The sequence below is a fragment of the Dunckerocampus dactyliophorus genome, chromosome 1, assembly GCF_027744805.1.
Source record: "Dunckerocampus dactyliophorus isolate RoL2022-P2 chromosome 1, RoL_Ddac_1.1, whole genome shotgun sequence".
NCBI lineage: Eukaryota > Metazoa > Chordata > Actinopteri > Syngnathiformes > Syngnathidae > Dunckerocampus > Dunckerocampus dactyliophorus.
This window is the reverse complement of record NC_072819.1, coordinates 45,978,474-45,998,752: the sequence shown is the minus strand read 5'-3', so window position 1 is coordinate 45,998,752 and position 20,279 is coordinate 45,978,474. Positions and strand designations below refer to the sequence as shown.

At 43.6% G+C, this 20,279-nt stretch overlaps 2 protein-coding genes across 9 annotated transcripts in view; both read left to right on the top strand.

Moving 5' to 3' along the window:
- The window catches only part of xirp2a (xin actin binding repeat containing 2a), a 77,064-nt gene extending 62,821 nt beyond the window's left edge, over positions 1-14,243 (top strand). For 5 of the 7 annotated variants that reach the window (XM_054790302.1, XM_054790292.1, XM_054790319.1 and 2 more), the window contains 6 exons: positions 261-347; positions 467-536; positions 825-928; positions 1,310-10,400; positions 13,881-14,014; positions 14,100-14,243. In XM_054790302.1, coding sequence (XP_054646277.1) covers positions 261-347; positions 467-536; positions 825-928; positions 1,310-10,400; positions 13,881-13,975 — 9,447 coding nt within the window. In that variant the 3' untranslated portion in view covers positions 13,976-14,014; positions 14,100-14,243. Of the gene's footprint in view, positions 1-260; positions 348-466; positions 537-824; positions 929-1,309; positions 10,445-13,880; positions 14,015-14,099 lie in introns of those variants that run through there. The other 2 variants (XM_054790310.1, XM_054790339.1) reach the window with 2 other exon arrangements.
- A 5,284-nt stretch (positions 14,244-19,527) lies between these two features.
- Positions 19,528-20,279, top strand: part of LOC129189206 (beta-1,3-galactosyltransferase 1-like) — a 106,173-nt gene continuing 105,421 nt past the window's right edge. For both annotated transcript variants that reach the window (XM_054790671.1, XM_054790662.1), the window contains exon 1: positions 19,528-19,635. The gene's annotated coding sequence lies outside the window, so the exon portion shown is untranslated. The remainder of the gene's footprint in view (positions 19,636-20,279) is intronic.

Genomic DNA, 20,279 nt, shown 5'->3' with positions numbered 1-20,279 from the left:
CGCTTCCAACACCAGGTATAATCCAATACAAGAACTACATCAAAAGGACAATTATTAGACACTTGTAGTTTGCAGTAGTGTAGGGCAGCATTGCATCATTTATTACCACCTCTGGCTTTGGCAATCAGAACAAAAGCATTATTTTGTATAGGCACAATTTTTAATACAACTCATCGACATAACTAATATAACGTCCATTCCGTTTATGCGGGTGCTGCGAGAGTGTCATATTGATTCATTGTATTTTTCTCGTTTGGAAGGAGGTGTCCCATTCCTCAGAGGTGACGGTGAGAAGCAGTGTCAGAGAGGTCGCCCCCTCCACAGCCGTCTTTCACAACCTGCAAGGGGTACTTTTTTTTCCTTCTGCAAGATGTGCCCTGAATAATGAAAGCATATTAAGCAGTTCACATGGCGTAGATCAAAAAGGTGCACTTGTTAGCATACTAATGATGCCCGTTTTCCGCAGGTGATTCATGATGAGAGAGTGCACCACAACAACGTGGCCACGATTCACGGAAACCATTACAATGAAACAGGTTATTCCGTTGGTGTCTTTTATATTGTAACGTGCATGTTTCATAGCCTGCATGCTAATAAAAAAGGTATTAGGCGTGTGAATGATTGCCTGCTCAGTACATAGCAGAAAATCAAAGAAGCAAAGTATGGATAGTAAAATATTGGTTAGAGGAAACAGAGTAATTGCAGCCGCATGGTTCCAGAAAATGAGAACTACTTGCGCTTTTAATGAAATGATTTATTTCGCTTTCCATTCCTCTCACCGCGAATGACTTAATGAAGCAGCCTTCTTCTCCTGTCTAATTCAGTTATGCTCGCCGGAGGAGAGGACCTACCGAAGGTTTCCACACAGGCTTTGAAGCAGCAGTATGAAAAAACCATTGAGGAAGCAACACCAGCAAATGAAATTAAGGTAATGATACCCCTTTTTTATCACAAGTGGCAGGAGTTTTATGAGATTGAAGTATGATAATGAGACCGCACATTATGTAAAGCTGATAAGATTGGATAAAAGATGCTGTGATGACAAAGACAGTTCAAAGACAAACAGACTAGATAATTGGGCCTTTTGTTGCTACTGAGTGGAAATAACAATAAAAGCAAATCTGAATCAGAAATATTATTTGTACTATGAATAGATAGCAAAAATAGACAGCTCCACGGTGACCGACATAAGATTTTTGTCCTTTGTTTAAAAATAATCATGAAATGAGATGAAATTTCTAGCTTTTGGAACGACATCTCAAACCTTTTTAACTGTTTCTTTTGCCACGCCTACTTATGAACTACATAGGTCGATATGGATTTAAACCAGTTTCAGTGGACGCCAGTAAGCAAGGTATCCAAAGCTTCAGCCGTGACCAGCCACGAGTCCTCCTCCTCTGTAAAGGCCACTGCCTCATCGTCAGTTTCATCAGCGGCTCATGAAACAACAGAATATTTCCCTCCGCCTCCTCCGATGAATCTGCTGGAGGTACCACAGCAGGCCCCTGAGGGCAGTTCCCAACATAAAACCACTGTTAACAGGGAGCAGTACTTTAAACATAAGAGCATGGCTGAACTGAAGCGCCTCTACAAGCACATTCATCCAGAGGTCCGCAAGAATTTGGAAGACGACTACCTCGGTCAGCTTACTGAGGCAGAGCAGGCCTTCTCGGAAAATAAGGAAGTGGTGGGGGATGTCCAGCAGGCATGCTTTATGTTTGAAAATGAGGGCTCGAGTAGGAGTACAAGTCCAGACCGAGAATCTGTGGAGTGGGATGAGATCCTTAAAGGCGAAGTAGAATCCAGGCGCTGGATGTTTGAAAACAAGCCTCTGGATACGATTAAAGATGACAGTCCCAATGAGAACGAGGCTAAGAATATTGCGCAGCAGGAAATCATTGCCGGTAAGGATGTCAGGTACACAGCATGGATGTTTGAGACTCAGCCAATGGATGCTCTGGGGAGTGAGACACAAGATTCTTCTGAGCAGACACAAAAAGTGACTGATCTTGCAAAAGGTGATGTCCGTACCGCTACTTGGCTCTTTGAGACACAGCCGCTAGACTATCTGAATAAGATCTACCAAGATGATGAACAGGGTGCTGAAGGTGTTATCACAAAAGACATCACCGGAGGAGATGTGAAAACTGCCAGGTATCTCTTTGAGACCCAGCATCTTGATTCCCTGGGCAAAACTGAAACCATTGAGGAGGGTCACTTTCTCAGCCTGAAGTCTGAGCTAGAAGAGTTTAAAGGGGATGTGAAGACCACCACACGCAAGTTTGAGACTTTGCCCATGTGTGTCATCAGGGGGGATTCTGGAGAGATGCTGGAGATCACTACCATTCGCAGGGAGGAGACTGAGAAAGGAGATGTGAAGACGTCACGCTGGATGTTTGAAACCCAGCCCCTAGATGCAATTAACAAAGACCTTGCTAACATAAAGCTTATATGTGGTATTTCCATGGAGGACAACATTCAAGGCGGAGTCAACAAAGGGAGATGGCTTTTCGAGACAAAGACTCTGGACACCATCAAAGACGAGGAGTGGGAGAGTTCCAGGAAACAAAAGGAAGAGATCATTGGAGCTGATGTCAGAAAACACTGCCTGGTTTTTGAAACTCAACCTATGGATATGCTGAAGGATAACGCCAATGCTAGACCTGTTCCCTCTGAGGAGATTGTAGGAGGTGATGTGAGCTCAGCAAAACACCTGTTTGAAACCGTGCCCATGGAAAATCTCAAAGAGCTGATGGAGGTGGGAAAACTTCAGAAAATGATGGCAACTGAAGAAGAAAAAGGTGACGTGAGACACCAAAAGTGGGTATTTGAAAGCCAGCCTTTGGAAAGTATAAGAGAGGAGAAGAAAGAAATTCTGAAAACTGTGAACATTGAAGCTCTGGATAAAGGAGATGTGACAAATTATAAGGAAAAGTTCGAATGTATGGATTTAAGTAAATGTGAAGGGGCACAAAAAATTCAAGTTGAGGGTGTCACAAGTGGCTCTGTGGAATCCAACAGAGTTCTTTTTGAATCTACCCCTATGTACGCCATGCAAGACAGCTCTGGCCACTACCATGAGGTGAAGACTGTAACGCGAGAGGAGATTGTCAAGGGAGATGTGCGCAGCTGCAGATGGATGTTTGAAACACGACCTATCGATGAGTTTGATGACAGCATCAAAAAGTTTCAGCTCATCAAAGGAATATCCAAACAAGAGATCGAATCAGGGGATGTCAAGACGGCCAAATGGCTATTTGAAACTCAGCAGCTTGATGCCATTAAACATGTTGACAGTGAAGAAAAGGAGAGCAAAGAGGAGACTGAAATTGAGAGAGGGGATGTTAAGACTTGCAGGTGGCTATTTGAGACACAACCGATGGATGTCCTATATGAAAAGGTGGAGAAGAGTGAGGCAAATGTTCAGGAGGTGCAGAAAGGTGATGTCAAAACGTGCACCTGGCTCTTTGAGACCCAGAGTCTTGACAACATACGTGACCATACTGAGTCAGAGTCTGAGACTGTTTTAAAAACCTGCACTGTAAATCAAGACGATATCCAGGGAAAAGACGTGCGGCTGGCCCGCTTCCTTTTTGAGACAGAGAATCTGGAAAACATCACTGGCGAGGACAGCAGTTCTTTCAGGAGAGTCACGGAAATTGACATCCAGTCGGGTGATGTTTCCAAAATGAAGTACATTTTTGAGAATCGCTCATCAGACATTATGACTTCCACCTCGGAGGAAACAATGCAGCGGCTAAAGATGGAGCAGGCTGAAGACATCCAGAGGGGCAACGTAGTCAACTGCACCTGGATGTTTGAGAATCACCCAATTGATGCCATCCGTGAGGAATCCAAAGAGGAGAGAGAAATTAGAACGGTCACTGACGTCCAAGGGGGAAACGTTGACAAAGGCCGTTTTATTTTTGAAACATTCTCTCTGGATCAAATTAAAGATGAAACCTCAGAGTCTGATGTTACAAAGCTCACGAGCATCTTTAGAGAGGAGGTCGAAAAGGGAGATGTTAAAAACTACACCATGATGTTTGAGACTCAACCCCTCTACGCTATTCGTGACAAAGAAGGCCATTACCATGAAGTCACTACAGTCACCAAGGAAGAGATCATGAGAGGAGATGTGGTGGGAGCCAGATGGCTGTTTGAGACTAAACCTCTAGATTCTATAAGAGACTCAGAGGAGGTTTATGTGATAAAAGCTGTTACTGAAGAAGGCGTCAACAAAGGAGATGTCAGCTCTGCCAGATGGAGATTTGAAACACAACCTCTAGATGAAATCACAGAGGAAATAAAAATAACAGCAAAAACAGTTGCAGACATCCAAGGAGGTGATGTGAAGACAAACAAGCATAGATTCGAGACAGAGGAGATGTCGCAGAAGTACATCAGAACGGTCAGTGTCAGCGAAATCCAAAAGGGGGACGTCAGATCGGCTACGTGGATGTTTGAAACCCACGCAATTGATGAGATTGGCGGTGAAGGAGCAGAGTATGACGGTATGGAGAAAGTGACAAAAGAGGAGGTAATGAAAGGCGATGTCAAGCAGTCTGTTTGGCTCTTTGAGAAGCAGCCTCTTGATAGCATCAAAGATACAGATAGCACAGAGCTGCGGGTCGAAAAGGAGGAAATCCCACAGGGTGATGTAAAAACAACAACATGGCTCTTTGAAACAACGCCTTTCCATGCATTCAACGAGAGCAGTGTGGAAAAACAAAATATAATCGGTAAAAGCATTAAAGATACACTTGAGGAACTGTACAGTCAGAAAATGGTCAACTCACAAGGTGTCCTCATTGAGGCAGATGAAATTGGGGATGTTCGCATGGCCAAGTACAAGCTGATGAACCAAGAGACCCCGGAAATCCAAAAAGAAGAAATTATCCGTGGGGACCTGAGCAACATCATGATGAACCTCCTGAATCGCAGGGAGACCACAGAGAGGGCGATCATCATCGACAAGGAAGAGCGGGGCAACATCAACACCACAGTGGAGCAACTGTTCAACCAAGAGAGGGGTAGCAACGTTGAAAAAGAGGAAATCCTCCATGGGGACATTCAGGAAGCCATAAATAGCCTGCTTAGGAATGAGAGTTCTTCGAAACGTGGTATTCTGATTCAGGAAGATGAGAAAGGAGATGTGAGGATGACAATCTATTCCTTATTAAATAAAGAGGAGCGAGCCAGCATGGAGAAAGAAGATATAATTCAAGGCAATGTTAGCAAAACGCTTCATCGCCTCCTCTCCAACTCGGGGGCAGAAGACTCTAAAAAGATAAGGGTAGGAGACACAGAACGGGGCAATGTCAGCTTTTACTCCACATGCATTGAGTCTGGAGCCTTGGAGTACTTGAAGCAGCTTCAGTGTGAAACAGACGAGACAGTTCAAGCGGTGGAAAAGGAGCGTATCATTGGTGGGGATATTGAGGAAACCAAAATCTTACTTAGGAAGAATCAACAGGAGATAGGTCGCACTGTGGCAAAAGATGATATAGTTCCCGGTGATGTATGCAGCATTGTTCAAGTCTTCATGACGGAGCCCACTGTTACTTTCCGAAACCTAGAGAGTCAGGATATTGTTAAAGGTGACCTTAATGCAGCCTTGGATTCGCTGAGCCAAGCCATCAATCAGAAAGTTGTGCTAGACAAAGAGGAGGTAGTGAAAGGAGACATACCCACAACTTTGAGATCTCTGGAGGAGGCTCAGTATCAGTCCAAAGAAATGGAAAAGCCAGAAATCATCCGAGGAGACATTAGAAGTGCTCTTGAGTCACTGGAGAAGTCGGCAACCATGAAAACTGAAGTGACTGTTGAAGATTTAGTCCCAGGTGACATCAGAGGAACCCTAAAGTCCCTTGAGGAGGCCAAACGAGCAGTGAAGGAAGTTGAACGAGAGGAGATTGTCAGAGGAGATATCCACACTGCCATGCAATGTTTACATGATGCATCCAGTGAGAAAAAAATATACCAGCATCAAGTGAGTGAACAAGGGGATGTTAAAGGCACCATCCAGCTCCTCCTTGAGCCGACATCTAGCCCGCGGATGCAGCGCCGAGGGAGCATTGAGGGAGATGTGAAAACATCCATAAAATCACTGTATGAAGGACAGGAAACAACATTTGTGGATAAAGAGGAAGTCGTGAAAGGGGACGTTCAAGGGGCGATAAAGTGCCTCATGCAAAAAAAACATTATTCAAAGCCAAAACGCATCCACTCTCCCAAGAAAGCTAAGGCTCCACAGAAAAATCCATTAACTGTAAATCAAGTGGAGCATGAGCGCTTGCATGAAGAAAACAGTGCTAGCATAACAGCCAATTCAGACACGGCTGTAAAAAATTACTCTCAAAACTGTGAGTCACAGAAGCACAATGAAAGCAAACTAGTGAAAACACAGGTGATTACCAACGAGACCTCTGCGACTGGAGCCAAAACAGAAAATTCTGCTGGGGCCTCTCAACAAAAGAGCATAAAAGAAGAAAAGCCCAAAGTGCTGCTCCCACAGAAAACACAATCCCAAAAGCCCATTATGATCATGACTAAACAAACAGGTAATTACGAGCAAGCAAAATCTAAATCCGCTGATGTGAATGCAATTAAAGAGGCACACAACTCATTGCAGAGAAATACATCAAACAAGCAAATACGCGAAACAAAAACAGTCAAACAGGTACAGACGACAGTTGTGCAGAAAACGTTCTCTCACAGAGAAAACGTCACAATATCTGAACAGAGCTCCACATCTAAAAATCAAATTGAGAATAAGGCTCTCACACAAAAGCAAAGCATCAAAAATGCGAAGGCTGGTTCTCGTAACCTTGACATGATGGCACGGGGCGTAATCAACAAGGGGAAGCCGGAACTTCACTTCCCTCCACCTCCCTCATCACCACCTCCTTCCTCAGAGTCTGAGCTTTCCCTCCCTCCACCGCCATCTCCAATCTTGGAAAGCCCAGCACCTCTCTCGTCTCGAACTTCCACTGTGACACAGGAGAGTGAACTCCCACCACCCCCGCCACCACCTCCTCCCGAATGTGTAAAGTCAGAGCCTGAATTTTTTCCGCCTCCTCCACCACCACCCTCTTGGTCTGGACAAGATTTCCTTCCTCCACCACCTTCCCAGGAAGAACTTAGTGCAATTCCGCAACCTCGTCCTGCAAACCCAGGGAAACCCATTGGCAAGCCTTTGTTTAAAGTGCCCAAACAACAAGAAGCACCAAAGCCTGTGCCGGTTAAACCGAAATGGCAAAAAAACCTGCAGAATCCTCTGCAGAGACCCACTCAGCTCCGCCTTGACCAGGAAACAACAACAAAAGCCGCAACAACACTTCAAGAAGGTATAACACGGACAAGCCAGCAGATTGAAGCAGACACTCATATTCAGTCAGACACAAAAATACAAAGCCTCTCTTCTGCTGGACTAATGCACAAAGAAAATCCGCAGCCACCGAAAAAAATATTTCCTCCCCCCATTAAGTTGCCTCCACCACCTGAACCTGCTCCTGAGCCAAAGCCCAGGCCGTATGCTCGCAAATTTAAAACTCCCTTAATGCTTGCAGAGGAGAAATACCGTCAGCAGAGAATGGAAAAAGAAGAAACAGAGAGAAGTACAGTCACAACTCCCACATCTCCTCCAGTTAATCCACAAGCCCCCTCCAAAATTGACAGTCTGCAGCCTTCCGCATCAAGTAGGACTGAAAAAATAGAGACCCCAGAAGCGACAAAAGGAAATGTACACATTTCCAAAGAAGAAACATCAGCACATGTCAGCACCAAGAAAATCCCATCTCAGAGTCCTCGGAGCAAGCCTTTGATTTCAGTGGTAAATCGGGATGTTGGTCCAGGATATTCCAATATTTCCTTGGATAACCAACAAAAAGCACTCACCTCAAAAGTCAGCATAAAGAATCAGGCAGCACCTGCACTTAAGACTCAGCCTTTTCCTACCGAGCACCAACCCTCCAATGTTAAAGTTCAGTCATGCTCTAATGTTGTCACCTCTTCAGTCACTGAGCAGCAGCAGTTTATTAAGCAGGCCAGGGTCAATACTGTCTCTGTCACACAGAGCGCAATGTCTAAAGAAAATATAAATGTCCAAGGGCAGGCTGGAGCTTCACTGAAAGCTGAGGATGTGAAAAATGTCAATGTGGCTTTGACAAAAGAAGGCAAAATCCCCCCCTCTCCACCCACTAAAATTCCGAAGGTAACTCCCAGTTTCAAGGTCAGAACCTTTAAGATGCCGGCAGAGAAAAAAGATGAGAAGCATGACATGTCGGGCCAAATAGAGGCAATGAAAAGTGACATCCACTTGCAGCAGCAGACAAGCAATCTGTCACAGAGGAGTGAAGCAAAAGTAACCCAAGAAAGCAGCCAGGTGACATCATCCACAGCAGAAGTTAAAGTAAGAGAGATACAAAAGCAAGTGCCCATGAAGGAAGAAGGTCACATGAAAAGTGGAAAGCTTGTGCAAATGAATGAATCGAAAGAAACCCCGACACCAGCAGTAACTGTTTTAATGCCTAAAAAGGCTAAGATAACATCTACAGCAGCTTCTGCAGCCCATATTCAGCAGAGCATGAGGGCAGAGCAGGTCCAAAAACAACAGGAAGTGGTTGTGACAGAAAGGGTGGTGCAGCATAGCTCTGAGAGGCATGAAGCTGCACATATGCATCAAAAGCAAATTCAGCGACAAGCGGCAGAGGCAAATAAAATGCAGACAGCACTGGGGAAGTCAACAAGTGAGTTTAAGAGCGTATCCACCAAAAAGGAGGCCCATTCAGAGGAAGTCCAACAATCAGACAAATGCCAGGACATGAAGAAGCTGCTCACTCAAATGGAAGAACTTGAAGGCACACCAAGCAAGATTGACTCCGTCACTGTCAGCATGATTGTAAGTGATCTCCCTGACTGGCTGGTTGGCTCAGATGAGAGAAAGAATTTAAGCGGACTCGCTAAACAGTCAAATAAGAAAAAGCTGAAAGAGATGCTGGTTTATTTGAAGAATATTATTCAAGTTAAGCACAAAAATCTGGAGGAGAAGCTGACAACCGTGGAAGTAAAAGGAAAGGAGGTGTCGCCAGCACCTCCCAAAGTGCTCCCAAAACCAGACAAGAAGGTTTTCAGCGGTGTGGCTACCAATGTATCAAAAATCAGCATGGGTTCATCCAAAACTGAAAAGAGGGGGTCTGAAGAAAAAAAGTCACTTCAAGAGAGAAAAGTTCATGAGCTGAGTGAAGCAGCAGATCAGAGAGTGCACTCCCCACTGGCTAGCATTCGCACCCCCTCTCCCACCTTCATTAGTATCGAATCGAGGAGGATAGAGTCACCGCTCAGAGGCACTCCGTCACCTCCGCCTTACAAGTCTTTTGGGACGCCGCCGCCTGCACCTCGCAAGCAGTACACAACCACGACCACCTTCAGGGCCACGCCATCCCCCACCATGAGCCGCTCAGAGAAGCTGATGAAACTGAAAGACACTACTTCAAAGCTTTCTCGTAACCTCACCCCTCCACCTCCCATGGTGGCACCAGAGTTGATTGCAAGTGCCGAAGCGCAATCTTCTTCATCTATTGGACTGGCCACTCCCACCATGAGAAATAAGCCGGGACTGGTGGATACAGAGGAAACGGGCGACTCCATGATGACAGTCAAAGACAAAAAGTATTTCTTTGAGGAGGCACAGAAAGCAGAAGTAAACAAGTTATACCTTCGAAAGGATCCGATTGATATCCCTGAACGCCTTGAAGCTGATACTGAGGAGAGTGCGGGAGTTTTGATTCCAGACATCCCAAAAGAGGACCTTCCAAGAGTAGACATGACTAAGCTGGTAAACAGATTTGAATCTCCACAACCAACAGTCTACGCCAGGAAAGAGCCAATTGTCATCACAGAGAGACTGGGGAGCGATACTGAGGATGCAGAGGCCGACCTGCACACACCGCGAACAGAAGAACCGCCGACGTTCAACGTCAAAGCCATAAAGAATGTGTTCGAAAGTGGTGAGCACAGTTCTCAGGCAGCCCGAGAGCTGCGAGAACAAATTGAGAAAAGGGAACCAGACTTTCCTCATGTTAAGGCGGTGGGACAGTCTGAAATGTCCTCAGTCACTGAGCGGTTCTGCAGCATTGATGACTTTGGGAACATGATGAGCAGTGAGGTGCATTCTGGGAGTTCTGTGACCCGCGGCAACCCTCCGTCCTACGCTGATGTGGTGAGAGGCAGAGTCCCAACAGTTGCCGTGCCCCTCGAAGCCTCCACCGAGGAGCTGCTGAGAAACTTCCAACAGTCTTGGGCCGAGAGCCAAGGAAACTTCCAGAATGTGGGCTTCAGTGTCACGGAACACAGAAGTTCACAGATTGTCACTCACCAACAAGAGACTGTCATGATGGGTAAAGCAAGCAATGCGGCATGAGGACACTAAACTGGCGTGACGGTGTGTTTTGGCTTTGTGACATTTTTTTTGCACTGTGTGAAAAGAAAGCATGGATTAACACTGCTTTCTTATTATTGCCATGTTCATGTTGTTGTTTTGAGCAACTTGCAGGTGTAGTACTAGTACTTTCACACCTTAATATTCACAGCGTCTCTTGTTTGTTCATGCCACTTATGTGTGATTCTAGCAGTGACACTAACATATTGAGCTAACATTTCTCACACTTGGTTGTGTGGAGGTGTTTTTATTGATGGACAAGAATTGCAGTATACAGTATCTAATGAGAACATTGCATTGGTTACACATTTAAACAGACTTGTTTTGTTTGCACCTTAAATAACACATGAAGGTAAGTGATATTCTAAAAATACTTGCATACTAAAAGACTCTTGATCTCCTAACTCCTAATACTCCTTTTATCGAGAATAATTATAGTTTGACATGCAAAATACATGTGCAAAATACATTTAAATTATGAATGCAATGGATAAATGAACATTTAACAGAAAAGAACCTCACAGACGCTGTTTTATTCTCGGCTGTTACAAACTTTAAAAGAGTGGACGGTTAGAGGTGCAGACCCGATCACTTGAACTTGATTGTAAACATCACCAGCAGGCACAATCATCATTACACACACTGGCCCGAATCACTTTCTGTAATGTGTCCCCCTTAAACCTTTCCCACTGCAACATGTGTTAACTGGTTCACTTACATTACAATCCTACCTTTTCACGTTACTACGAGTTCAGTCGTGTTTCTCACCTTCTTCATCAAAGTTCTGGCATTTGCAACTTTCTTAGGAGTCATGGTGGCTTATTTTGCAGAACATTCAGACATACGCAGTGTGCTTGAACGCCTCTTCAGCACAGGGGCACAATGCTAAGAGGAAGAAAGGAGTTGGTCATGGTTCTCTCTACTGATCACATTAGGTATTACAGTTTAACTGCATATCAAGACAATACGGGGGGCAAATACGTACTTTTTGGCCGTACGATAACCGAGAAAAATTACTTTCAGTTGAAAACTGAATCCTACAAAAACTGTGGCATACGAAGACTGAGGTTAATATAAAGTATAGAGGAGACGCTCGAGTCAATCCCTGCTGACTTTGGGTGAGAGGCGGGGTACCCCCTGGACTCATCACCAGTCAATCACAGGACTGACACAGAGTCAAGACAGCCATTCACAACACCCACTTAAAACTGATAGTCTCTGATGAACCTAACATGCATGTTTCAGGAAACCACACACTTAGACAACTCTTTTTGTGCTATGAAGGCTCTGAGTCCACTTCAGAAACCAGGGAATTCTTGCTTGGAGGCAGCAATGAACTGAATACATCAAATGAATTGCAAAACAGCTCTACTGGACTACCGATTACTAGGTTGCGATGCATCGCATAGAAAGCTGTTTACCTTGTCTACAAACATGTTCTAATGTGATGCAATATTATCTGACACCTTTGGAAACTATAACCACAATAAGGCACTTATATATGACATGTTGTCTGAACCTGCAGAGAGCTTTATTCTATACAGTGGTGTGAAAAAGTGTTTCTTTCTTTCTTCCTGAGTTCTTATTCTTTTGCATGTTTGTCACACTTAAATGTTTCAAATCATCAAACAAATTTAGATATGTCAATGACAACACAACAGAACACAAAATGTATTTTTTTAAATGAAAGTTTTTATTATTAAGGGAGAAAAAAAATCCAAACCTACATGACCCTGTGTGAAATGTGATTGTGAACCACAGTAAGAGCCATTATCCACAAATGGCGAGAACACGGAACAGTGGTGAACCTTCCCAGTAGTGGCCGACCAACCAAAGTTACCCCAAGAGCGCAGCGACGACTCATCCAAGAGGTCACAAAAGACCCCACAACAACATCCAAAGAACTGCAGGCCTCACTTACCCCAGTTAAAGTCAGTGTTCATGACTCCACCATAAGAAAGACACTGGGCCAAAACAGCCTGAATGACAGAGTTGCAAGAGAAAAAACACCGCTGAACAAAATGAACATTAAGGCTCGTCTAAATTTTGCCAGAAAACTTGATGATCTTGATGATCCCCAAGACCTTTGGGAAAATACTCTGTGGTCTGACGAGACAAAGTTAAACTTTTTGGATAGTGTGTGTCCCATTACAGCTCGCTTAAAGGTAATGCCACATTTCAGAAAAAGAACATCATCCCAACAGTAAAATATGGTGGTGGTAGTGTGATGGTCTGAGGCTGTTTTGCTGCCTCAGGAAGTGGAAGACTTGCTGTGATGAATGGAACCATGAATTTTGCTGTCTACCAAAAAATCCTCAAAAAACAACAAAATTAAAAACTGCATTTTGTGTTCAGTTGTGTTGTCACTGACTAATATTTAAGTATGTTAGATGATCTGAAACATTTAAGTGTGACAAACATGCAAAAAAAATAAGAAATCAGGGAGGGGGCCAACACTTTTTCACATCACTGTATATATTTTGAATCATGAATTGTTGCATTATCGAGCTATAGTGCTGTTAAAATTAATTAAAATTTGATTGATTGATGATTTAATCTTAGATACTGGAAAAAAAAAGCCACAAAAACCTAACAGGAAAATCCTGGTTTCATTGAGTGGCGCTGAACTGAATAACTAATTGCATCCTGTAAAATGATTTGCAGTGGAAGTCAGTATTGATGTGCGGTTTGCAAAACACGCACTATGCAGATAATATTGACAAAGTACTGTAAGTTTGGAAAGTCACCTTACATGAGCGTGGGAAGCGCATTGAATACCTTCTGCTTTGCTTCTAAGACACACCAGCTGCAATGCAAGAAACTAGGCTATAGCTATGGGGCCAAATTACTCCACGTGAATAAAATGTCATTCGTCGATTATGGTGTCCGATTGTTATCACTGACATGAATATTTTGTGAGTGCAAGAGTTTATTTGCCACTATTTACAGTTGACTTTTTATGATTATTTATTATGATTTTTATGATGCAGCGGTGATTGAGCACTGCATAAAAGTGTGAGTGCACCCCAACTTTATGGTTGACTTCCCTGTCTGGTTTTTAGTCAGCAGGTTCGTAGAACATGCCATATAGATATACAGAATTTATTAAATACTGTATTTATGACTCACATTTTTTCCTGTGCATGCTTACAGTAAATTGCTATCTTACTGAGCACTTTCACATTTGGCTATGGGGCTCTTTGGTTAACTACCGTTAATCCCGATGCTATGCCACTGCTGCACATTTACTGTGTGTGACTCTGTGCCCATCATAACTGAAATCATAAGCATAGCTTCCTGAAGACCAGCTTTCACATGCAGCTCTTGTATTGCACGCCATTAAATTGCCCACGGGTATTTGTGGGTGATTGTGGAGCTGCAATTGTTTTTCTTTAAATTTGTGTGATGCAAACTGATTTGGCATCTTTTGTGTGCGTAGAAGATTCGAGTTCCAGACAGCGAACTGTGCAGGGTGTGTCGGAAGAGGGTGTACCCCATGGAATCTCTGATTGCAGACAAGCAAAACTTCCATAAAAGCTGTTTTCGCTGCGAACACTGCAGAGGCAAACTGAGGTGAGTGAGTCACCCCACAGATCAAACATCCTTATTGTGCCTCCTTTCCAAGAATTTAAACTGTTTTTTTGTGCTCTTTTAATAGTCTTGGCAACTACGCCTCTCTCCATGGACGGATGTATTGCACACCACACTACAAGCAACTGTTTAAGTCGAAAGGAAATTACGACGAAGGCTTCGGACAAAAACCACATAAAGAACTATGGAGCAGCAAAAAGCAAAAGGATTCAGCTGAAAAGACTCAAGTCAAATCGTCTTTGCCTGAAAAGAAATTTAAAGATTCCAAATATTCCACTACTCACAGTGCATTTTTTTATCAGGATTGTGACACAAGCTCAGTTGGGGGTGGAAACACAAAGCCCACAAGTAAGATTTCTGTTGTGTGGCCTCCTCAGACTGATTCGCGAAAGAAATCCTTCACTATTGAGGAGGAGCTGAAGTTGATGAAGCCATCGTGGCCCCCCGCAGAGGGTGTAGTCCAAGAAAAAGAACAAATCAATCAGTCAATTAAGCCTGTTTTGAAAGAGGGTGACAATCCCGCTGTGGAAGCACAACAAGGACCCCAGGAGAATGTACAAGAGAGCGCGTTTTTTACCACACTGAAGAAATCAAAGGAGGAGACTCCAGAAGAGCCTCCAGTTGGCTGTTCGTCAGCCTCGCAGGAAACAGCAGGTGTGAGTGCTACTCAGGAAGTGACCGACAGTGCCTCGGACTCTGTCATGGAAACTGAAGTTAAAGAGCAGAGCGAAGAGACTGAGGGCGGATTTGCGGAAAGTGTGAATGAAAGACGAGAGCAGAGTGTGCAAAGCGTGGAGGAAGTGATGGGAAGTGACAGGCAGACAGATGAAGGACGTGGGGAGATGGATATAGGGATTAACGAGGAGGGGGTGAAGGTCACCTTCGTAGAGGAGGAGGTGCTAAATGCAAATACCAACAATAATAACAATAGCGGGACACTGCTTGGTCATCAGGTCCTGCTGCAAGAGCTGACTGAGGATGAGGGAAATAGCCAACATCAGTCCAACCTTTTTACAGACGCAAGCAGAAGAGGAGATGTTTTCCAAGCTGATTGCAGTGAAGAATCAAATTGGATGCCAACTGAAGTGCTGCAACTGGCACAGAGGGATGACGCCTTCGTGCCAGCGGGTGCCAAATGTGCTGAGGCCACAGATAGCGGTTCAGACATTTTCACACGTTTTCCAGAAGAGAAAGCCGAGGGAACATTCTCTTTCAGGAAGGAGGCGGCTGAGCCAAAGATTAGCACGTCGAGCTTCCTGGAGGACATTTTTGCCGGCCTCAGTACCAGCGGCTCCACTTTACTATCAGACTTCCAATTCGACATCTTCGGGAAATCTGCAGGGGAGGGGCCTCCGCTGTCAGCGCTAGACGACCTTTTGGATTTGGGGCGAGAGCAGAGAGATCCGGGGGGGGATGTGAGGAGAAAGCAGGAGAGCGGCGGCGATGTGTCTCTGTGGGCCGATGACAACGACGCCCTGACAGCAGAGGAGCTGATCAAGAGGAACCGATGCTATGATGATGATGACAGTGATGACTATTAAATTCCAAGCATCTCAGCACAAAAATCAGGGAGCCTAACCCACACGCAATTTTACATGCACGTCCATGGAGAGATGAACTGCTCTGATTTCATTTACCCAGCTTTGCCTTTTAATTTCTGCAGTTTTATCCAGTAGGAGCTGTTTTGATGCTGATTGAGTGCACCTGGTGTGCACCTAACATGAATATTTACTCTTATACTGAATGCTGCACAGAATTCACATAATACTATTGCTGTCAGAATTTGAAATTCCTAGAAACAGGCTTGACTGAATATATTTGGACAGGTTTTTCCTTTTTTTTTCATTTAATGTCTGTGTTTTGGGTGAAATAAAGCTTCATGAACTCAACAGTTTATGACTTTTTAATAAGTGCGCGCATGGATAAATGAGAGCAGCAGTGGGGCCGGGACGTTTGATATACCACATAACTTAACAGCCAAGATGGGATCTCTTTGGAGAACGGTGGTATCGATTTTTCCTGATGCAGCAAGTCTTAGCAGGACTTATACCGATTTTCATTCGGTCGTACCTCTGCCATCTTATAGCTTCTTCTTACAGCACAGAAGACGCAGCGTTGTTAATTAGAGCAGCAAAAATACAGCACTTTGGTGTCAGAAAGCAAATTCCATGCGGGTTGTTCTATATTCTGTTGACAGCTCCCTTATGCAAGGGTATGCAAGACAACCACTGTTGCTGGTTCAATAATTCAGCATCCATTTTCATAAATCGCTGTTTGCTATTTTTAATTGGGCCATTTATACGAGCAACATCTGGAGTGACAAATTATTGTAAATTCCCATTTCATACATTTTTAATCCCTCAACTCCTCTGCAGAGCACTTAAAAATACAACGCACTAAAATTGGTGCGTTTTAACGCAAACCCCATTTCTCCTGTTTTTACTGAAACTTACGTCGCAAAGTGCAAGACGACTGAAACACCCGATGCCCACAGAAAGAGAAGACTAACACATTTCAGATTGATAAAATGATCTTTTATCTTAAACATACAGCTTTTGTTCAGCATTAGAACGGCAAACCAGAACTTGTCTTTATGTTGCATGTCTGCATAAAAGCTGTACTTGGACAAAGTCTTTGAGGTAGTATTTGGGCAACATTCACTTAATTGAACTCTGGTCTTGGGCAACACAGTTGTGCTGGTGATTAGCACCGCGACCTCAAACCAAATCAGGGCCTTTCTGTGTCGAGTGTGCATGTGTTCCTTTGAAAACGACAGTATTTTGTCCAATCGGCGTGTGAACTGCCGTCTGTCTCTATTGACACATTCAGCTACGAGCTCCAACCTCAAAATGTTCCAGTCGGTCCTGGAAACAAATGTAATCTTTTTAGCCCTCATCATTTTTTGAAATATATTTAACCTAAGAACTTGCTGAGAGGATACAGCTACAGTAATCCCTCGCCACTTTGCGCGTCAAATTTTGCGCCTTCACTCTATTACGATTTTTCAAAAGTATGTAAATTAATACATCAGCGCTGTTTCGTGGTTGAATACCTATTTTTAGTAAAAACAATATATTTAATAAAATTTTATGCATTTTTGCCTAAATTAGGCATTTTCAAGCAGAAGCATGGCTGAATGAACTAAAATACAAATTTAAGGCATTCAGAGGACGCATTCAAGGATGACTTGTTGTATTCTACACTGGCCGCTAGGTGTCAGTCATATTACATGGATGGGACAATAGCCACCGCAGGAAGTACTGTCTCAACAGGAAGTAAAAACAGGAACTCTCCCAATGCTAATGTGTTAGTTCAGGTCTAGAGGGTTCTAATAATGTTAAAACCCATATTTAGAAGGTAGTAAACAGGTTTCCTATGCTCTAACTACAAAAATATTGGATTTATAAATATGGAATCCCACTTCACGGAAATTCACTCATGCCGGTTGGGTCTGGACTCAATTAGCAGCAATAAACGAGGGATTACTGTCCAGAACTACGTATCTAGTGTAACCAATAATTACAGAAAAGAATCGTTTATATCGTCTTTCAGTGTGTCTCTGTGTGTACCGCAATTGTTGTGCAGTGACGGGAGTTATTTTAAAAACAAAATAGTAACTTTTTCATTTTAAAAAAAGTGCAAGTGTAAGCGTTTTTTTAGGCCGTCAGTATTTGTCGTAGTTTTTAATTATGCAGGTGTTTTGGTAAAAGTTACTCAAACGTAGCTCAGAAATGATGCATGATAATAGCTCGTCGACTTTGTTCGATATATTTTTCATCAAAATAGTAGTCATGCCAAGGGGCCGTGTTGCTGCTGGATGTTCATAGTATCCGAGAGATACTGTATGTTTGTTTTCTTTTCCAAAAGACAAAGGTTTAAGACTACAATGGACGAAGCAAGTACAGTGAACCCAGGATGCCCACTTCGAGTTCTGTTCTTTGCAGTGAACAATCCACTGATGACTGCTATGAAGGAGCACCTTTCCATGAAGCATTTGGCTTGAAAGCATGGTATAAATACATTTTGCTATTCCTGATTTGGTACACAGGAAAATAAAGACAAGAAGAACGACGTAAAAGTTGCCGCAGAACAGAGCAAGTCATGTCTTGTTTACATATTTTATTGTAAACATTATTCCACCATAGCGATGAAGCATTATACAGTACATGTTATATGAGCATCTTTTCACAGCGATATGTTGACGGTGGGGGGCGGGGGTGGCGGCGGCGGTGAAATACACAATAAAAAAGGCTAGAGAGACAACTTTGCGCTCATTAAGAAGCCGATTTGAAACAATAATTGAAGGATAAGCAACTCCATAGTAATTTACACTTACTGTACCATTCTGTGTTTTGAAGGCGACCAGTCGTCATCTCCATGGCTTGAGTCTATGTTCTGCAAATTCTCTATTTCATCTTCAATTTCTCCCTTCTTTTCTTCTCAAAATCTATTGACACATTGCTCAAATCTTCGCTATAATCACTGTAAACATCATCTGCTTCGTATACTGCTATGTTTGTGTAGTTGAGAGGTGTTACTCCACTGATGTTCCCAGCTACCTCCTCCAGTTCCACCTGGTGGACCCCAAGGTGTTCCAGGCCAGCTGTGAGATATAATCCCTCCAGTGTGTGTCAAGTCTGCCGCGGGGCCTTCTCCCAGCTGGGCATGCCCAATGACGCTTTGCTGCGACGAGTTCGTCATGGCTCGCGCCGTGAACAAAAAATGTAATTTTTGGGAATTTACAAAAAACGAACATGAATATAATTACAAACAATACATAACATATTTAAGCAAAGTTGATTAATCATGTCAGTGACCCCTAATTTAAAAACGTCTCCAAGCTGGACTTTCAGACAAAGCAGATGGCGATCAGACGTCTACGACAAGGTAACAGCACTTTTGCTGGCAAAGGATATAGCGCGCATGTACTTCATATACAAATAAAAGGCAAGACGACAAATGTTTTCCATTTTATGAACTAAATTAATGAATGGCTTTAAGAAGTATCTGAAAACAAACGTTTACCTAAAGTCAATTATTATTATTTTTTGTGTATTCTTTAAATGACCTGTATTAATGTATATAAAACACAACAAAACAAAACAAAAAAAAACAGAAGGAGTCAGTGCCTCACCAGCCATGAACCACGTCACATGACACTGGTAAGATCATACTGCATAAGATCAGAGGAATGCAAAATGAACTGGCAGTCTCGTGTAATTAAACACTGGACTTGCTGTATTTAGGAAAAGACTTATCTGACCAACTATTAAACATCAGAAAAAACATCTAATATACCCCCGCCACACCCAACCCCTCACCATGCCATCGTCAGTACGGTCAGGCACAAGCTCGCTCAGACCCTTCACCCTCCGCTCCTCCTCCTCCTCCTCCTCGCTCCGTAGGCTTAACGCCGATTGGTTGCTATCGCCCCAACCAGGGGGTCTCTCATTGGATGGCTGCTGTCCTCTCGCCGGGTGCAGCCTGCACATCCAAGAGAGTGAGGCGCGGGATGCTGAATCCATCAAAGCAAGCGCCAGCTCGGCGTGGACCCGACACAGCCACAATTCCAGCACACATACGGAACACTGACAACAATATCGGTACGTTCTTTGGCATTCTCGCCAAATCGCCTTGGGTTGGTGTGTGTGTCTTTATAAAGCGCTGATTGTTCGCCGAAGGTTACTAATGTTTAGAAAGTGATGTTGTTATTTCTCTTTTTGAATGAGCTGCCATTACGCCGCCTGCGTGTACCCCAGTGCTGTCAACAAATGGCAAACATCAGTACTTGAATGTCTTGTGGGTTGGTAACAGTTGGAGGTTTACTTTGAGCGCATTAGTTGGCCTTTGTGCCTGGCGCACGGGTGCTAATCTACTATCTATTGATGATGTGGTGCTGGACTCTAAAGAGACTTAATGTGTCGCTTAAAGAGCGTGCCATCATTCAGTGACAAGAAGCCCCAGCTTTTGGCGCCTGCATGCGTGTGACAGAGAATGGAAGAATGGCAGAGATGGGTAAAATCCAGATGACGGCATTGTGAATCTCATACTGTAATACCCCGCTCTTCGTAGCCTAATAACATTACTGCATCTGCTAATGCGTGTTTGTCAAATTCATTATGCGGGGGTTTGAGTAAAAAAAGGGATGTGGTCAATCATTGTCAACATTCAGAGTATTTTCTAAAAGCCTTTCTCTACACAAATGGCATTTATTAAAATCAGTCCACTTAAAAAAAGCATGCTGCAG